The 20,070-nt window shown below is 37.5% G+C and overlaps 1 protein-coding gene across 2 annotated transcripts in view; it reads right to left on the bottom strand.

Moving 5' to 3' along the window:
* Nucleotides 1-20,070, bottom strand: part of LOC149191364 (magnesium transporter MRS2-F-like) — a 283,963-nt gene that overhangs the window by 134,986 nt on the left and 128,907 nt on the right. For both annotated transcript variants that reach the window (XM_089404195.1, XM_089404196.1), the window contains one exon: nt 6,308-6,436. In XM_089404195.1, the coding sequence (XP_089260321.1) occupies nt 6,308-6,436 (129 nt within the window). The remainder of the gene's footprint in view (nt 1-6,307; nt 6,437-20,070) is intronic.

Raw genomic sequence — 20,070 nt, 5'->3', positions numbered from 1 at the left:
TGTCAATGAGAAAAGTATAAGAGGGGGCTTGAGAGTCACTTGGAGAATACACCGAGTTGATCAAGATTTCAACTTTCTGGGGTAGGGTTTGCTGAGGAAGTTGAGAAAGTGATCAGAGTTGCAGCTGAGGGGCAGTGAATATAGAAGTAGAGAGGCAGAGATAGAACTGGGAGGATCAGCACAGTAGCCGGGAGAGGGATGCAGAGTCAGCCAGAGGTTCACACAGAGCCAACCAGGGTTCACGCAGAGGCAGCCAGGAGTTGCACAGTGCCTCAGAGAGCTAGCGTGGGTGACGCAGAGGCTTTAAGGGCTGATGCAGTGCTTCAAGAGGTTGACGCAGGCCAAGCCAGAGTGACGCTAGGCCAGAAAGGGCTGACGCTGTCCCTAGAGGCTGATGCTGGGGTTTTCGTGGGGCAGATTGGAGCTGAGTAGCTGCCGGAGTTTTTATCCGAGGTTTCAGCCAGAGCATCTATCTCCGAAGGAGAGTTTCTACTGTCGAGATTTTTCTCTGTTGGGTGAGCCAATTTTGGCACCCAGATTGTATTCTGAAACTACTTAATAATTAAAACCCTCAGATAGCTGCACCGGTTTTCCTGCATTGAGTTTTTTCGGGGACATTAGTCTAAAAACAACAGTGTCACTTGTGTGTTTGTTTTGTTTCCTTCAATTGATGATCTGTAATGTGTTGAGCATGTACTTGTATTTATTTTCAGTATTTACATGGTAAATAACTTGTTAATTAATCAGAACAAGTAGGCAGAAATAAATTAGAAAGTACATGAAGGATTTCTTACAGTTAGACTTAGAAATTCGAACACACACTGCCGCCAATGCATAATAATTCCCTTTCATTCTTACTTGCTTATTTGATTGAGAAAAGTTTTATTTTAAAATATTTTATTTTTAATTTAAAAAACACTTTAATTTACAAATAGCCTTAGTGCAATGTTTTTTAATATTTGACCATAACTGAATGAAGAAATCGGAATCTACAACTCAAGCCTTCAATATGCAGAACTTTGACTGTATCACTTTTCCTTGAGCAATCTACTAAACTTTGCGTTTGTGTCACTTCTCCTTTGTTGATGATGTGAAGTTAATTTCATTATGTCAAACTTGACAACTCCAAACCCTTATTTGAACTTTCAAATGACAAACTACAACATTGGTATCATGCTCTATATGCCCTTATACCGTGTAGGAATGCAGATATTTATAAAGGCCTATATATAATACATTTATATGATGGGATAATAAATATTAAATATATTAAATATACCATGTAGGAATGTAGATATTTATAAAGGCTATATATAATACATTTATATGATGGGATAGTAAATATTTGATATATTAATATTGTTATAGTTTGTAGATGAAGAGAGTGTTAAGCTAAGTCACCTGACATGGGGATTCGGGATTCGTAGGATACGGGGATTCGAGAGTTGGATTTGGACACGTTGACCCCTCAAAACAGGACACGTAGGATTCGTTATATATTATTTTATTAAATGTATATATATATTAAAAATTAGATAGTTCTTACACAATTTCTAATTAATGATACAAATTCATTGATTTCAAATATAGATCTTCATCTAGATGTTAGTTTTACTGTTTAAAAAGTAGGTTAGTAACATTATAGCATGCATAGTACATACAAAATTCAAATACATGTCACATAAATCATGATTCATAAATGAAAGACAACTTACAAGATAGTAAGATAAAGACACTGACAACTGTAGTTTTCTCATTAAGTCATCAAATCAAAATGTGTTACATAGGTCGTGCAATGCCACTGGAAAATAGAAATAGAAAATATAAAACAACTACAGGTATACAAGCCTCAAGGCAATAGGTAGCCCATGACTCATGAGTCATCAATCCTCATAGTCATCATCAGAATCAGCATCAATGTCCTCATCATCATGGTCACCACTGCTCTCCTCTGCATCCTCCTCCTCCCTTGTATCAATAGTCGCCTTTGCATTTGCTGGTGCGGAGGATGACCCCTCTAAAATATCACCGTCATCAAATCTAACAGGCTCTAGCACTGGATCATTGAGATCCATGTTGGCCGATGCCAACTCAACACTGTTGTCCAGACCCATATCATCAGGAAAGACATCCCACATCTTTGTCTTTCTCCTCAACCACTCTTCCCTCTGTCTGTAAATAAGACAAAGGTTGGTGTGCACATACACCATTGTCTCTGCCCTGGACTGCTCAAGCCTGCTCTTCTTCACACTATACAAATTCCCATATGTGCTCAAATTCCTCTCGCAACAAGAGGATGAAGTCACCTGAGAGAGGAGCCTCATGGCTAACTGCTCAAGAGGAGGCTTGTTGCCCCATGATTTGCCCACCAAGAATAGGGTTTCTTAGCCCCCTGTCTCTAATCACATCATATCCTGCAAATCGACCAGTGTCAATGGAAAACTCTGCAAAGGCATCCTCCACCTCATCAAGGGATGCTCTATCCTGGAAAACCCGCCTGAATGCATCTTTCCTCCCGTGTGAGATTTCACCATCCATGTGAGAAGGGAATCTGCGGGAAGGTCCACCATTCAGCCACTCATGGTTGTAGTATTTTGGGTTCAATGAGTGAACCAAACAATGTAAAGGTGTGCAATTCTTGTCCCATCTACTGACAACAATATCCTGTATAGTACCACAGAAGGCCTCCGGTGATGTCTCATACTCGGGACACTCACTCTGTAGAATAATGCTCCTAATAGACTCAATCATGGAAACTCATCCCTCATAAATCTCTCCTAGGATGGGTTTGTCTGTATCTGCAAATCGAAGCAAAGAAATGATAGGGTCCATGATCTGAATAATTAGATCTACCCTCTCCCACCAAGCATCATCTAGCATTGTGTCCTTCACTCTTTTAGAGGCCACTTGATCTATCTTTCTCCAAAAAGACCAAAAATCAGAAATAACCATGGCCCCAAGAGCAGTCTTGACCTCCCTCAACCTCTTCAACATGATGAATGAAGAGGCAAACCGTGTATCAGCAATCTTCAACAATGATAGATTGTTGTACTCCTTGTAGATAGTGAGGGCATTTGTATGATTTTGCACAAAGTTACGGATATGTCGTGCATCCTCAATAATGTTACCAATCCAAAGCACACCAGAAGTAATGGATTTCAGTGCTAAATTCAGTGAATGGACAATGCAAGGTGTCCAAAACACTTGTGTATATTTAGTCCACAATCATGCCAGCATCCTTGCAAACAGGTGCATTATCTGTAATGATTTGCACACAAGAATCAACACCTACATCTTCAATAACTTTAATAAATAACTCACCCATAAATTGTGCATCTTTGTATTCTCCAAGTGTATCCATTGCTTTCAAGAAAACTGGTCCATTCAAGGAAGACACCATGAAGTTGATGATTGGGTGTCGTGCTGGATCTGTCCATCCATTAGAAACAATGCTAACCCCAAATGTTGGCCATGATGCTTTAATAGGCTCAAGCATTTTTTGCACCTCTTTTTTTGTCTTCGTCAACAATGTGGTTCTAAGCTTCTCTGAACCAGGAGGCACATACCATGACGGAGACCCATGAGTTAGAGCTCGACAAATCTCAATAAATAGAGGTGAGCGTGCAACATTAAATGATATGAAGTTTTGATAGAAAAAGAAGGCAATGGTGAGATCAAGCTCTTCCCGTTTCTCTTTTTGAAAAATCTTGTCCATTGGACCAAGTGAAATTGCTCTTCTTTTTGCTACTTGTCCCCCAATAGAACTCTCAAATGGAAATTTGGTGTTGCCTTTCCTAAAAAATGGAAGGGGGTCTTCATTCTTGGTTTTTCTTGATTTTGCAGTAACATTTGCCATACTAACAGTGAACACTTTTTCCATTTCTTTCCTCTTTTGTAAAGGAACAACTTTACAAGCTCCAATTCCACAACCTGGTAAAGCCAACAAATGGCCTTTCACACGGTAATATGTGCTTTTGAAAGAAATGTGGCAAAAGTTGCATCTCCATTGCACATTGCCTCCTCCCTTCCCCTTGGTGCTTGTCCCATCCTCTCTTGTGACATATTTCCACAAGGGATATTTCTCAATGTTGTCTTTAGGAGGAAGTCCTCCCTCAACATTACTTGCAGCAGACTCTAATGATATCGGGGGAGGAGGGGCATCTCCAATGGAGACATTCTTCCCCTTCCTTTGCCCCCTAACTGTTACCCTTGATCGAGCCATGAATACTGTAAAAAAAATAAAAAAACATGCACAAATTTGTAAAAAAAAATTCATATAGAAATTGTTGTAATAGAAATGCAAAAAAATAGAGATGAAATGCACTTACCTAGTGCTTGAATCTCCTTGCCGAACACTCCACACCCTTAGTTCCTTGCTCCAAACCCTTAGCTCCTTGCCCACCGCGCAATGTTTGCAAAACTGAATGAGAGAAATGGTAAATGAATGAAAGAACAACGTTTTTTTATGCCCACGAGTTTCCCTTTTTGGGGATTCGAATCCCAAAATCAGGATACGGTATGTCCTAACGGGACACATACGAGATTCGAGCGTGTCCCGTTAGGACACGACGTATCCCATTTTGGGATTCGAATCTCCAACGAATCGTGTCAGATTCGTGGGATTCGAACACGTAGCCTAGTTTCTGCGAATCTAGTTTCATAGGTGGTAATTGAATTTCTATTAATTATAGAGTAGTGTAATATTTTTAAATATAATTAAGGTTGAATAAATATTAATTTAAGTTTTAGGTGATTTAATTTTTAAATATTATAAATAATAATTAATATATAATAGTCAAGTGGGTGTAGCTCGGGTGATAGGGAAGATTCACTATTATCCTCCCCACCTGGGTTCTAGTCTCATCGAGATTGACATGATTTCTTCTTGGGAGTAATTTCTACATGAAAGATAACAAGTTCACTTAGACACATGAAAGATAACAGGCTCACCTAGACACAGGTGGGTTCTCTGTGGCTGTAACTAGAATCAAACGGGTGGGTTCTCTGTGGATGTAACTAGTATCAAACAGGTGGATTTTCCATGGATGTAGCTAGTATTAGTCTAGGTTCTCCATGGATGTAACTAGTATCAAACGGGTGGGTTCTCAACTTCTCCATAGATGTAACTATAATCGAATGAGTGGGTTCTCTGTGGATGTAACTAGAATCAAACGGGTGGGTTCTTCGTGGATGTAACTAGTATCAAACGGATGGATTTTCCATGGATGTAGCTAGTATTAGTCTGGGTTCTCCGTGAATGTAACTAGTATCAAACGGGTTGGTTCTCCATGGATGTAGCTAGTATCAAACGGTTGGATTTTCCGTGAATGTAGCTAGTATTAGTCTGGGTTCTCCGTGGATGTAACTAGTATCAAACTGGTGGATTTTCTGTGGATGCATCTAGTATTAGCCTCTAGTATATTAAACCACACTAAAAATAATTACTATATAATAATATAACAATTTAATTAAAAAAATAACAAATACTATATATTAATAAATATATATTTTTTAAATTATAAATTAACTAGTAACCTAAATTAACCAATATTAGTAAGCATTAGTTGCTCAATAATATTAGAGTCTCATCCAGATTTAAAATTCAGATAATTTGTTTAGCGTGATGTGTGGATAGTTGTATTAAGTTTAAGATTAGGTTCAAGAGTATAAAAGTAATACTAATCTTCTCGATGACAAAAATTCACAAAATCTCTTTACACGAAAACAAAAAATAAAAACAATACTAATAATATCTACCAACATAAAATTCACATAAGATAAAAAAATATATATATATATATATATATTCATACAAGTTGGAGTTTCATGTTTACTCCTGCAAAAGATACTTCTAAGACACTAAATGTCCTAATAATATCTACCAACATAAAATTCACATAAGATAAAAAAAAATATATTCATACCAAGTTGGAGTTTCATGTTTACTCCTGCAAAAGATACTTCTAAGACACTAAATGTCCTAATGCAACAGATATTTCTAAGACACTAAATGTTCTAATTCGTGTTGGACACCACATCTAGATATGACATCACATATCATTATCCACCAGTAATGTCTACCAACAAAATCATAACATAAGATAAAAAGATATATTCATCCTAAATCGGAATGTCATGTTTGCACCTCCAACCATTCACATACTTCAGGAATCGAAATGTTTTAACTTTTGACCGAACGAATGAAACTTTCCAGTGATTTTCATTCTCCCTCCGTATAATGTTTCAATGTTACCATGCCCTCAAAATAATAAACATATAAACCTAACAGTAAATAGTGGGAGCTAACCTTTTGGACACGTCCTGATATTGCAACCAATCGGCTCTTTATTTGCCTGACTCTTTCAAGATTAAGTGTGCTGATCTTAGTCGTCAACTCATCCAAGGCTGGATATGCCTCTTTCTCCAGCGTAATTGTCTGCAATGCGTGGATATATGCTTGGTGTTAAAACAATTTAAGAAAAGCCAAAACTCTTTATTCAATATTTAAGAGAACCTAAGATATAAACTTCTAATTTTCAGGAGCCCTTTTGCATGAAAATATGGAGGTTCAAAACATCAAAGATTAAAAGAATTTTGTTAAAAACTTTGCAATTAGCTGAATTCTGCATGCTTTAGTTTATTTCTTGTCTTTGGGTGATTGAAACCTAGGAAATAATAATGCTTAGGATTGCTGAACTGTTTCGACCTTACGTTTTCTTTTGTTGATGGGAGAATGTGTTAATAGAAATGTTACAAAAAGAAAGGTAAAAATTGAAAAAGAATAAAAGGAATGCTCGAAAAAATTATAAATATTGCTGTCTAAAGAAACTTCCAGAGTTTTACACCCAAAAACATATTGTGCTTTATGCCACAGAGGATTGGTAAAATAAACCACATATGTTAGGGATTTTCAGATATGCTATGAAAACGAATTCTTTTCTATGACCATCGAAAATATTTTAGAAACTCCTGCTTTTTCAAGTAAAATTAAATGTTTAAACAAAACCATTCATTTGAAATTTTAAACTTCCGAGACAAAAGTTTCAACTCCCAATTTTAACAATGGTTACTCAAAAGGCCCACACCAAAAATAAAATCTCTCAAGGAGGTAACATTTCTGGTTAGTATTCATTTCCCGATTTAAAATAATGGTTACTCAAGAAGCCCATAAAGAAAAAATTAAAATAAATAAATAAATAAAAAGATAAAAAAAAATCTCTCAAGGCAACATCAGATATTTCTAGTTAACATTCATTTTCTAGAAATGAGTTGAGAATAGCATAGATCAAACTCCTCATAATCAAGCATTACAAGTCAGCTTCCGCCTAATTAGTTGACCAATGGCGCAAGGGTTACTTAATCTTCAACTAAAGCTACAGTCGTTTTTTGGGACACTTTTGTTATAGATTACCTTTAAAAAGCATTAAATAGATTTTTCAGTCAGTTTTCCTATTATGTTGATTATAACTATTTTATCTGGGAATGGTTGAGAGCCCTATGGAATTTCAATAGATAAAAATAAGATTAAATAATCTTATTAATGTGTAACAAATGATCATAAGAACAGGTCAATTGGATTACTAAGAATAATGTGTTTAGTGTGCTGATACATTGTGGGAGCATGGAACGCAACTCCTAAAGAAACAAAATGTATGAAGTAAAACAAAGTGAAGTATTTATCTAGGTTAAGATAGTAAAAAAATCAGCCCTAGCTCTAAAGTAGAGCAACCCAACATCTAGACTATGAATATAATACAACCAAGAGCCACTAGCACTTAGTCCCCTAACATCTGAGGCCAAGTGGAGGAAACCTTGGATAGAATGTTGTTTGGAAGAGGAGCTATAAGATTATCTACAAAATGTACTATGTTGTTGTCTGGACAAGATTGTCCACCACTGTCTTGGGTCATCTCATTTGACTACTAAAATCGGGTTTGGAACAACAATGATGTTGAGGTCTCCAGTAAGTAGGAATAATCCATCAAGCTCATATTGATCTAGAAATAGGGGCCACATAGCTAGAATTTGTCTGTTAGTACCAAATTAGACTCTAGTAAACCGGGCCCCAAAACCACTAAATAGAGAAATGTGTGCCAAAAAATTGAATACATGAGAGACATCTTGGACAGGATGTCCTGGAAATGATGCTGAAAGAACTATCTCAAGATAGGCCAAGGAACCATAACCCTTGTTGACCCTAAGTTGAAGAGTGCACCTCACACTGAAACAAGGCCCTAAAAACTAAAATCCCAAGTAGGTGTATGAGCTAGTAATATCAATCACATTCCCTCTAAAATAGAAATGATAATCCTATAAGACAGTTTTTGACTCATTGTATATCATAGAATCTGTTTTACCCAAGTTGACCATCAACTACCAAAGGTTGCAAAAGAGGGCCAATGCATCCAAATAAGTTACCAAAAACATCTAGGAAAAGTAGGGGATAAGCCATTCCCTATTTCAGAAATTGAAATAGAGGGGATACAGCTTGGAAATGGCAATGAAATGTTTGCAAACCATATAAGCCATTTTAAACCACTTCCAGCAGTTTCCAACACTATTCTGAAACATTTCTTGATTTTCTAAGCCGTTTCAGCTACTATAGGGCGAGTTTTGAGCCAAAAAAGTGGTTTGTTTACATGAAAATAAAAATAAAAATAAAATAACCCCAAAGGCAAACTATGAAGCCTTAACCCTAAATTGATGAATTTTAATCTGAATTTTTATGTCTCATGGTTTTAAAACATTTCTCATTTTATTTTTCTGAAGCATCAAAACTGATAGCTTGTAGGCTTGAATGTAAAAATACACAAGAGGTATTGTAAATAATAATTTATTATATATAAAAATGTACAAGTCATGAATGTTACAATGAGAAACGGCATACATAAACCTAAGCAGGTGTCCTTTCGTGACTAAGCATGTCTTTTAGACATACCTTTTCACTTAACTTAATGACTATTTAACATAATCAATATTTGATTATGTAATATTTACATTTATTTTATTTATTCGCTTGTTATGAATTATATTCATAACATAGCCCCTTCCTTCCGAAGCTTTGTCCTCAAAGCTTATTGTTGGCAGTTTCCTTCAGTTTGCATTTGTCATCTCGGCATATGTAACTAGACGCCATTGGCACCTCTGGATGTATAATTCGCTTGGTAACACTGTCTTGAATCCAGGGTTATCGATTTTTTTGTATAACTCTAATTTTTTTAATAACTCTAATTTTTTTAAATAATAATTTTTTTCTTTTTTTCTTTTTTTTTTAAATAATAATAATATTAATTTTTTTAATACTATATTATTATTATTATTATTGTTATTTACATATACAAAGTAATCTTATAATTTTATGAAGTTACTTTGTTTTTACTTTATAAAGGTGATTCTTTTACTTATATGCCATAAAAATCGTAGTCATGTCTGTACAATGTGTCACTTCATTTCTCTTGTTGCTTCGGAAGATAAATCTAGTGTGTTTTTTTCTATGATGAATCTTGTATCTTAGACACTGTATGAAGCTGGGGCTCGCGTTCAAAGTGAAAAAGTGGGTATTTGATGGCCATTATGTTGCTTGGGAAATATGGTGGAAACCATTGGTGGATCTCTGGAATAATTGTGTGAACCAGAAGGATACGAGGGCAAGGATCGAACCTGGTCATGATACTCCAAGATGAACAAAATTAGTGCAGGCATCAACAGCTGTGCATTATATTTCTCAGAAAATTCTTAGACGTGTGCAACTTTTTCCATGACCAGGTGTCTGCTAGCAATTCTAAGCATGCAGAGGCACTTCAGAATTGTCAAACCATAGATATCGACAACCCGCAAAATTTCATAAGCCTCGTTAATTTGAAGAGTCACGCAACCTGTATCCATAACAGACTTTAATGTGGAACAATTTATATTGGGCGCTTGGATCGCTGCATGACATGTGTCGTTGTCGGGCAGCATTGCACAGAATAGCTCAGAGTCTCGCTTGAGCACAAACTTATGGGCATGCAGTAGCTTGGTGTAATTGGTAAGCAAGAAACTAATGTCATCATTGGGGAGGTCCGCAAACATCTTGTAATTAAGGTAAGTCGCAGTATAGTTTTTCTCGGCTCGTGCCATCTCCAGTAGGGTATCTCGTACTGTCTCAACCCCAAGAACGACATGGTTAGGGTTAGCATGGTTAAGGTTGGAAACCAAGAATGCATCGTCCTGCTTAATGGCGTTGTGGGGATTCGTCAGAAACCAGTGCGCGATATTTTGCAAGGCTTCAGCTGCTTCGTGTTGGTCGTCGAGGTCGAAAGAACAATAAAGCTCCAGAAGAATTTCCAAGCAGTTGTTGACTATGTACCGTTGCATTTCTTGTCTTAGCTCAATCGGGGTATGACATTGCTAATGTCGAAGGGCTGGAGCCTGGCAGGTGAATGGGTTAAGGGCTTTGTGCTTGGTATCCCAAATAGTCTCCAACGTCTGGCGGTTGTACAGAGTCTGAACGGGGTCTTCTGTAGGTGGTAATCGAACGATCATATGTAAAGTCTTGCATCAACATATCTACGTATTCTTCAGGAATGTTAATACACTCTGTATCCATTTCCGGCTCTAATTTATATACCAACAGTGTTCTGATCTTATAAGATAGATAATTGTTCCCTTCATCAAGGTTCCAAATTGGGTTGTAATAATATAAAGGGTTTTGGTAATTAAAAACCAATTTATTCGAGAGATTTTTCATATCTCTAGTGCTCAACACTTTAATGTACTCAGGAATAACCTTGAGACCTAACTTTGGATTTAGTGTTGTGTTGTTGTTATAATTATCTTGAAATCGAGGGTTCTTAGACATCTGTATTAAATTAATTTCACCAACTGTACTAACAATCCCTTTTAAATTTTCTTCATTAGACTCTTCTTCATTATGATCAAGTTTATATTCTTCATTATTAAATATAATGTTTTGTGCATTATTCTCATCATTTTGATCATGGTTTTCTTTCTCCACTTTTTCTTTTTCAATTATGTCATCTTCATAAATATCTTCAAAAACATCTTCTTCTTTTTATTTTTCCACATTTTCCTCTTTGTCATCATCAATGTCTTTGCAACCAAGTGGATCCACACTGAATACTCTCAAGTGGCATAGATCCTCTCGGTGAGGATCACTCAAATCATTTGGTTGTAATGTCCAGGGAAAGGGTGGCATGCAAGCTAGAACCTGTTCAAAAAATGCTTGTGTTGATGTCGTTCTCAATTAGAAAAACCTCAATTTTTGTAGCATGATCACCTATTTCTCCTATCGTCCGCACATAGTGACCAGATGGATACCGTGATAACCGATCCCATGAATCAACAACTACAATGATCCGCTTGTCAATGAGATTTCCAAGTTGGTGGGTTTGAATTCGGATTTTAGGTAATCTGCGATCACTAGATACAATAAAGCGTTGACAATTCCACCACCACCTGCAGGCATAGCCATTGATTCCAGAGACCCACAATACAAATGCCAATTCCGCTTAATTATACCAATAACATGCCCAATTGGACGACTGTAATATGACCTTCAACCCCCTTGGAATTCTGCTCCAATATGGCATCACGAGGAGCATCATCAGCCCTATTCGGAACTAAGTGGACCTCCTCGTCTTCATCTTTTACAATTTTCATTGTTTTCCCTTCATCCCACTAATCCTTGGGCAAGAGCTCCACTGCAACTACATCTCCATCAAAAGTTCGATTCATATTATCACGTCCTAGAGTCAAGATAAAAAGAGTCATCCTGACATCTTCATGATCAAAATCAGTAGATCTTGCATACTTAGCCATCCATATGTTGAAATCTCACAAATGGGAATTAGCAGTAATGGCATTATCTCCTTGAAAGCTAGGCAATTTGTCTATCCCAACAGATGGAATATCATTGGGGTATCCAGGAATGTTAGAAAAATCACAAGGGGCATACATACTCATGGTGCTGCGCCTAACTTGACCCTTAAAGAGCAAATGAATATCGGAGAGGGCTTCTTGTCCAAGATTTCCAAGGAGTGTACGAGAAGTGAGTTTGTGTAATCGCACCCTAAGGACCTTTTCAGGATCAGGAGTAGGGTTGCACAGACTGCTTGGATGTCTTCTAGTGTACACTCTTGCAGATAATATAGGAAGTGGAGTCGCCACCTGAACAAGAAGTTAAAAATAGAAAAGCTTGAAATGAAAGAACCAAGGACAGAAAAACTCTATCCCCGGCAACGGCGCCAAAAAATGTTGTCGTGCAGATTGACTCGACAACGCTCAAATCGGGGGCTGTCACTCTGATCCCCGATCCCTCCGTTTAAGCCTGTCTCCCATGGCTAAGGGGGGTGGACCCTATGAAATGATGAAGGCCAACTGCCAAACAGTTGGGCTGGGAGACACGATGCACTAAAATGGTTTTATTAATTTGGTGGACCAGTGCCTTAAGAGATTGTTGTTAAAACGATTACTTGTTAGATGATATAGAATATAAACCATGAACAGCAATCACTTATCATCAAATAACTTGAACAATGCTTAAATATCCAGTAAAACCACAAAGTTCCTGCAATGACCAAATCTCAATCACGATATCCAGCAACTAAGAAAATACTAACGCAATTATAAATCACAAATCATTAACCAGATACCATATTTAAGATAATCATTCATGTACAGATAAAACATTCATTCCGCATTGATAAATTTGAATCTCAGCATAATAATTTCCTGGAAATAACTGGATCTTGGCAAAAGAGAAAATTTTCCCCAAATTTTTTTTTTTTTTTTTGAATTTTTATATATAAATCATAAAACAAAATTAAAGATTTGTGAAATAAATCTAATTAAAATCAAAACAAAATTAAAATCTAACTAAAACTACGCTAAATCTAAAACATCAAAACATAAAGTCAAAACCTAATAATAAAACTAAATTTAAAATCTTATGTAAATCAAACTATATTACGAATTTTTTTGTTTTCTGAATAAATGAAGGCACATGAAATTTTAGAACGATTGAATAAAGGAGAACTATACCCTAACTAATGCGTAACCAGAAACCGAAAAGATCGAGCCGTTAAAACAATACGCAGCGTTTAGGCTTGCCTTACGTTTAATATACCCTTGCCTCAGTTGATGGTGAATGCAGGTCGTTGCTGGAGAAAAGGAAACGTAAAAGAATACCTGGCCACTGAAGTTTAAACGTGCTGCAACCTGATGCGATCCACGGCTTTACGAATTGATGAATGCCAAAAGTCGTGACCCTGGCTCAGACAAAAAAAATCTAACGCAGGCAAAAGAAAATACGATGATACGCAGAGCCTCTCAGATGTATACGCCTTAACTCAGATACAAGATGCAGAACCAAAATATGATCAAAAAAGCAAAAATTGATTTAGCTGTTACCGCTAATGAAATTTTGATGCCGTACGTGGATCAATGTATCTTACGCTGAAGCCGCTGCTTGTTCTCGTGAAAGGAGACTGGGCATGATTTTGTTTGCTAACCAAAAGAAATTCGGCAGCGATTGCAGGATGGCGTGATCTCTCACGCAGATCCCATTCAGGAGCTTATTTCTCAGTGAAAAATCCAGGCGTATCCCAAAACTGTGATGACCCTCAAAAATTTGGAATTAAAATCTTTATTTGTCACTGGGATTGAGGCGTCTGATATCAGATGGCGGAGGTCTTTATGAACAGTTTTCGTGGCTGTAGCAACAGCGTGGGTCTTTGAAACCCTTTGATATTTCTCAGATATTCCTTGGCTTGCCTGAAAATCTCATACAATAATGCCCACCTTTAGTTTGCTGATCAGATGGATTGAATGCGTTCTCCTTTATCCAGCTAATGCACTGATGCATGAAATAATGCCCATCACAGTTTTAGCACATGTTTTTACAGCCTCAGATCAGAAGTACGTGAGCCTGCAAAACCCTAGGCAGCGCAATGATAACCCTGGAGAACAGAAAACAAGAGCCCGGCAGATATATGCAAAACTTCAAAGTAAAACCCTTCAAAATTAACCTAGAATCACAAAAATTTACAGCTCTAGGATAGCCAGATTTAACAATAATTGCAGTGACGTTTTCGAAATATCAGAAAACTTGAATTCTGCAGTTAACAGAAAGAAAATCTCTCATGCAAAACAGGAAATAAACTTTAAATGATTAACCCAGGGCCAAAATCAGTTGGGCTCTGCAAAAAAGAGCATGTGGGAGTCGGCTGGTTAAGCCTAGAACTTCCCCAAACGCCCACAAATATTCTTCAATAAAGGTTTTTTCTACACGGCTCAAGCAACCATCAGTAAAGAGAGCAAGAATGCTGCTAGATCTCAGAAAGTAATGGAGATACCTGCCATTACTTCAGAAACCCTAACAACACTCAAACCCTAGCAAGTGAACAAGATACCTGTGCTCACAATACTCTAAAAACAAGCTATTATTAATGGCTGAAAAATGAAATATGCAGAAAATTAAACATCTCACAGCACTTCCAGAGAGTAACACCAACAAGATTTGGACCCCAAAGTCTTCTTTTATTAACCAGAAACCAGATTACAAGAGAGCTTTTTCAGTACAAGACTCACAGATCCAATGATCTGAAATGACCCCTAGCACCCTATTTAAAGGAAATGATCCCAACGGCTAGTTCGAGTGATCCATGTCGAAATGATCTCGACCGTTGATGAGGATCAAGACATCTCTTAATCTCATCCGTCAAAATTGTTAACTTATTATTAAAAATAATATTTTGCATGCATTCACTCGAAATATTATTATTTTATTATTTAGGGTTTTTGCTTTATTTTATAATTTTTTATTATTTTATTTTTTTAATTTTTTAATTTTTATTTATTTTATTATTTTATTTATTTTCTTAAATGGATCATCGAACTAAACCTTTGGAAACATCATGAGGGGATTTAAAACATTTTCCAACCTTCAAGACACATTACATCATGACTTTTACAATTTACATCTTAAGGGGGAAAACCCCTTTATCATAGACCCTCATAAATCACCTAGTTTCTGCGACACAACTATAATCTAGCAGATTAACACACTAGGATTCTCCTAAAGTTCTAATAACAAAACGCATCCCGGCTTTGGGGTCAAGCTGAAGGAAAACTCTGCCGATCATAGATCGGTGAGACGAAAAACCTTCCGGGACGTAGATTATCATTAGAAAGTTAGGTCCACCTAGGCAATTTTACATAAACGACTCATATCTGCTAAGATTATTTACAATTCATACATGCAGACTGGGTTTACAATTAAAATGATCAAGCTGCTGATGACTGCAAGATGGCACGGACACATCGATCAGGTGTTGCCCCTTTTTGCAAAGAAAAGGGGGGGTGCTGCATGGGTAGTTGACCAGTAGTGGTCAACAGGACCAAGTGCCACTGCCTTTCTTTTTACTGCTTGACCCATACCCCCACCAAAGCTCTCAAATGGAGATTTTTTGTTTCTTTTCCTCAAGAATGGAAGGGGATCATCATTCTTGTTTTTTTAGATAATGAAACCACCCTTTCCATACCAACATTGGCCTCTTTTTCCATTTCTTCCCCCTTAGCTAAAGACACCTGGGTACATGCTCCAATTCCACAACCCTGTAAGGCCAACAAATGAGTTTTCACACGGTAATAAGTGCTCTTGAAATGATTGTTGCAATAGTTGCATTTCCAAGAAACATTGCTTCCTCCCTTCAACTTGTTGCCTAGCCCTTGATCTCTTGTGACATACTTCCACAAGAGATATTTGTTTTCTCGAGCCTATTGTCTTTCTAAATTCATTATGCCCTCAACATTTGAAGTTGTTATTGCAGCCCCACTTCCAATAGAGGGAACACTTGCAGACCTTGATGAAATTGGAATAAGAGGGGCATCACCAATGGGGACATTCTTCCCCTTCCTTTTCCCCTTTCCTGTTGCCCTTGATTGAACCATGAATGTTGCAAAAAAATAAAGAAAAAATGCACAAATTTGTAAAAAAAAATGGGCATGCAAACTGCTGGAGCAAAAATGCAAAAAAAATAGAAGCATAATGCACTTACTTGTTGCTTGAATCACCTCCAAAATGCTCCCAAACCCTATGCTAGAAGCTCCCACACACCCACAGCAAGAGAGACACTCAAGAATGAGTGACAAATGAGCCCAAATCATGCTTTAAAGGTCGCGTGACACACATTTATGTGGCACACGTGTCCCGAAATTGGGACACGATGTTTGGATTCGCGTGCCCCTTCGAATCCCACGTTCTCGGTCAAGATGGACATGACAATCAAACACGTGTCCTAGATAATCATGTATGATTCGTGGGATTCGGGACACAAGGGGGGATTTGGACGAATTCAGTTTCTTAGGTTGTAGCATAAGAACAATTCTTGATGAAAAATTGAAATGGTTTCAAAGTTGAGGTGAAGACAGGCCCAAGTGAAATAGAGCAAGAGCATCCATCCTCTAGCAACTGAATTTTGGTATGGTAAAAAATGTCTACCTCATACTTTAAGGATAATGAAAAGTTGGTTGATGCATTTGGCTTTGCGACTTGGAAGACTAGGATCAATATCACCTTAGATGAATATGATGTCATGGAATACGTGGAAGGAAATATTTCAGCACCTTCGGAAAATGCTCCCCATGTTGTCAAATCCAAGTACAAGAAAGGTAAGATCAAAGCTAAGAAAATCATTATTGGCTCTTTAAAAGATCATCTACTTGTTTATTTCTTCTTTGAAAACATCCAAGGAAATGTTCAATAAGATTGTGGGCATGTATGAAGTGAACAATTTGAGCCACATTATGGATCTAAAAAATCAACTCAAGGAATCTAAGATGTGCAAGGGAGAGACTATACAAGCATTCTTCATGAAAATCACTAAAATCAGGGATCAACTCCGGACTGCTCAAGAAATTGTACCTAACAAGGAATTGGTGATGACTGCCCTTAGTGGTCTTCCTTCGTCATGGAACATGTTCATTACTTCTATCAAAAATAGAGAAAGGTTCCCTACTTTTCATGAGCTACTTGCTCTACACAATCAAGAGGAAAGATTGATGATATTTTGGGGGAGAATTCAATGGCCAAATGAAGGAGATCCTATTGTCTTCGTTTCTCAAGGGAAGAAGAAGAACAAGAAGAAAGAAAAGGGAGCCATCTAATGCAACAAGACCTCCTCAAGCCAACCGAGACTCCAAGGACTCAAGAAGACGAGATAGAGATGTGAAATGCTACAATTGTCATCGAAAAGGTCACTATGCTCGAGATTGCTCCAAAAAGAAACACTTCAGGGTCCTACAACAATAACCGTGGCACAACAACAACAGGTCATATGATAGAAGAGATGGAAGAATGAATGATAGAAGAAGAAGAGACTCTCCCGATGATCGTGAAGAAAGTTATCGTCCACAAAAGAGGTTAAGAAATTCCAGGTATGAAAGTATTGCTACTAATCAATCTAAATATATCCTTATTTTTGCTCTTTCTAGTTCCCCTCCTTCAAATGCTTGGGATAAGTTGGTTGGTTGATAGTGGGGTCTCTCACCATTTCTATGGGTATAAGGAAGTTCTCTCTAATTTAGTAGAGGGAGTCAATTTTAAAGATTATTCTTGGAGATAACTCCACTCATCATATCAAAGGCTTTGGGTCTGTTAAATTTCACTTGGACTCTATCATTTATCAAGGGAAAAGTACTTGGCCTGTTGGATCTTCTATGCGAGATGCCTTCACATTAGGATCTAGATTTGAAGGACTCTATAGAGTCACTGGAAGACCTCTTCTAGCAATGGTCCATGATACAAATCATCAAAGCGAGTTGTGGCACCGAAGATTGGCCCATCTACACTATGAAGCACTTCCAAAATCAAAGAAGTTGGTCTCTAGGATTCCTAATGTTCAAGCTCAACATGATGGAGTATGTCTAGGGTGTGTCAGTGGAAAGAAGACAAGGGGATCATTCCCCTCTAGCAACAATAAGACGAAAGACATCCTCCATCTCATTCATTCTTATATATGTGGTCTGATGCGTGTACATTCACTTGGTGGCTATCTCTACTATATTATCTTCATCAACGATTTCTCAAGAAAGACATGGATATATTATTTTAAGTACAATGATGAGAACTTCAAAATGTTCAAGGAGTTTGAAGCTTTGGTCGAAAATCAAATAGGAAAGAAAATTAAGATCTTCAGGTCCAACAACAGTGGGGAATACATCTCAAATAGACTTTTGCAAGAAGGAGAGTATCAAGAAGGAGAATATTTTTCCCTATAATTCCGAACAAAATTGAGTGGTTGAGAGAAAGAACCGGTCCATTGTAGAAGTTTCCCGAGCCATGCTCCATGATCAAAGTCTACCGAAGTTCCTTTGAGGAGAAGCAAAAAATACAACGTTATATGTTTAAAACAAGGTACCTCATCAAGCTTTGGAAAACAAGACTCCCAAACAAGTACGCACAAGTGTCAAGCCCGACATTACTCACATCTGTATATTTGGCTACCCTGTATATTTCCATGTGTTGAAAGAGAAAAGAAACAAGCTAGAAGCCACTAGAAGAAAAGCTACATTGTTGGATATTGTGAAGATTCTAAAGCATTTAGAATATATATTCCTAGTCAAAGGAAGGTTGAAATTAGCAGGGATGTAACGTTTGTTGAAGATGTCGTTCTTGCAAAAGCAAGGGACCTTCCTCCGCCTCCTCATCCTGAGAAGAAGAATGATGATAGGGATATTTTAGAAGGTCCATATGTGCCTGAATCTAAGAGAGATATTGTTGATGATCCCATGGAGCCTATGGACCCCTTAGACCCTCCTCTATGTGATCCTCCTGCCAGGAGAGGCCACTTTGGCTTTGTGACACATTACAAGATGTCGAGAAACACATTTTGTAATATCCCATATGGGATATTTGACTAATTTTGCAAAAATCTAACTCAACCAGAATTTTTCCATAAAAATTACCATTCATTTAACAGAACATTGCCATGTAAAAATATAACCAATAGAATATTGCTAAACAACAAAAAGATGAACTAAAACAATCTCAACTTTTATTATAATAGATAAATTGTGGTTACATGTAGATACAACCAATATAGCTGGGATGAAAAGTTGGCCTCAAGAATCTGCTCCAATGTTGCGTTGGCCCTCCAAAAATGAATTGAAATCAATCACTGCACCTGTGAATTCTAGATGAATCCACCAAGGAGATGAGGTGGGTTTTCGTTCACTCTCACTCAAATCACCCAAGGGTTTTCGTCCTGGAGTTACAAATGAAGTAGAGAATCGGGTTCTCAAACCTCTAACACAAGAAGCAAGATCAAATCTAAGATGTACTCTAATGGCCTCCTCTTTTTATAAATCGGATGCCCCCCTCTAGTAGCTCCTATTTTATTATTATTTTAATCATTGAGCACATATCTCTCTTTTTAATTCAATTAAAATATCTTTTTAATGTGGGAAAATTGTAAATTGGCCATCATGCCTCCTCAAGCCACTAAAAATCCCTGCTAACCATCCCATCCTGTAGATCTTCTCGTTCTGGTTCCAAGAAGCTATTACAATAAGGTGTTATGTCAAGTACTGCTCTCAGAATGCCACCTTAAGCGTAGTTAATTGAGTTACACACAATAATAACCTCATTTTACGGGAATTATCAGAATGCAAGGGAACGAGAATTGAGTTGTGCGGAATCAATCCTAATGATGGAAGATGGCAAGTAATCTCCTCCAAACCCCATAAAACATCTCCAAAATCCTCTAGACCTACTGACCAAGTAAACTTGCACCTGTGACTTGTCTGCCTCCAACCCTAAAAGTCCATCCTAACCATGCCATAAGGAACACCAGAAAAAGGAACATCACAAATCCTCTCACCCCAAGATTGCTTGCCCTCAAGCAATCCAAACCTGTGGACCAATCTGGTGGCCCAATGCAACTGAGACCCAATGCCTGGATCCCATACAAACCATTAGGTGATGCTATGCCTCTGTGTCAACCCACCATGAATGGACCCCTCAATGCCCGGATCCCAGACCAATCTCTGACTGAACCTGTCATCAACAAA

This window comes from Pinus tabuliformis, chromosome 2_2, assembly GCF_031772625.1.
Source record: "Pinus tabuliformis cultivar Carrire ecotype Pingquan chromosome 2_2, CPIR1, whole genome shotgun sequence".
Classification (NCBI taxonomy): domain Eukaryota; kingdom Viridiplantae; phylum Streptophyta; class Pinopsida; order Pinales; family Pinaceae; genus Pinus; species Pinus tabuliformis.
This window is presented reverse-complemented; position numbering and strand designations above follow the sequence as displayed.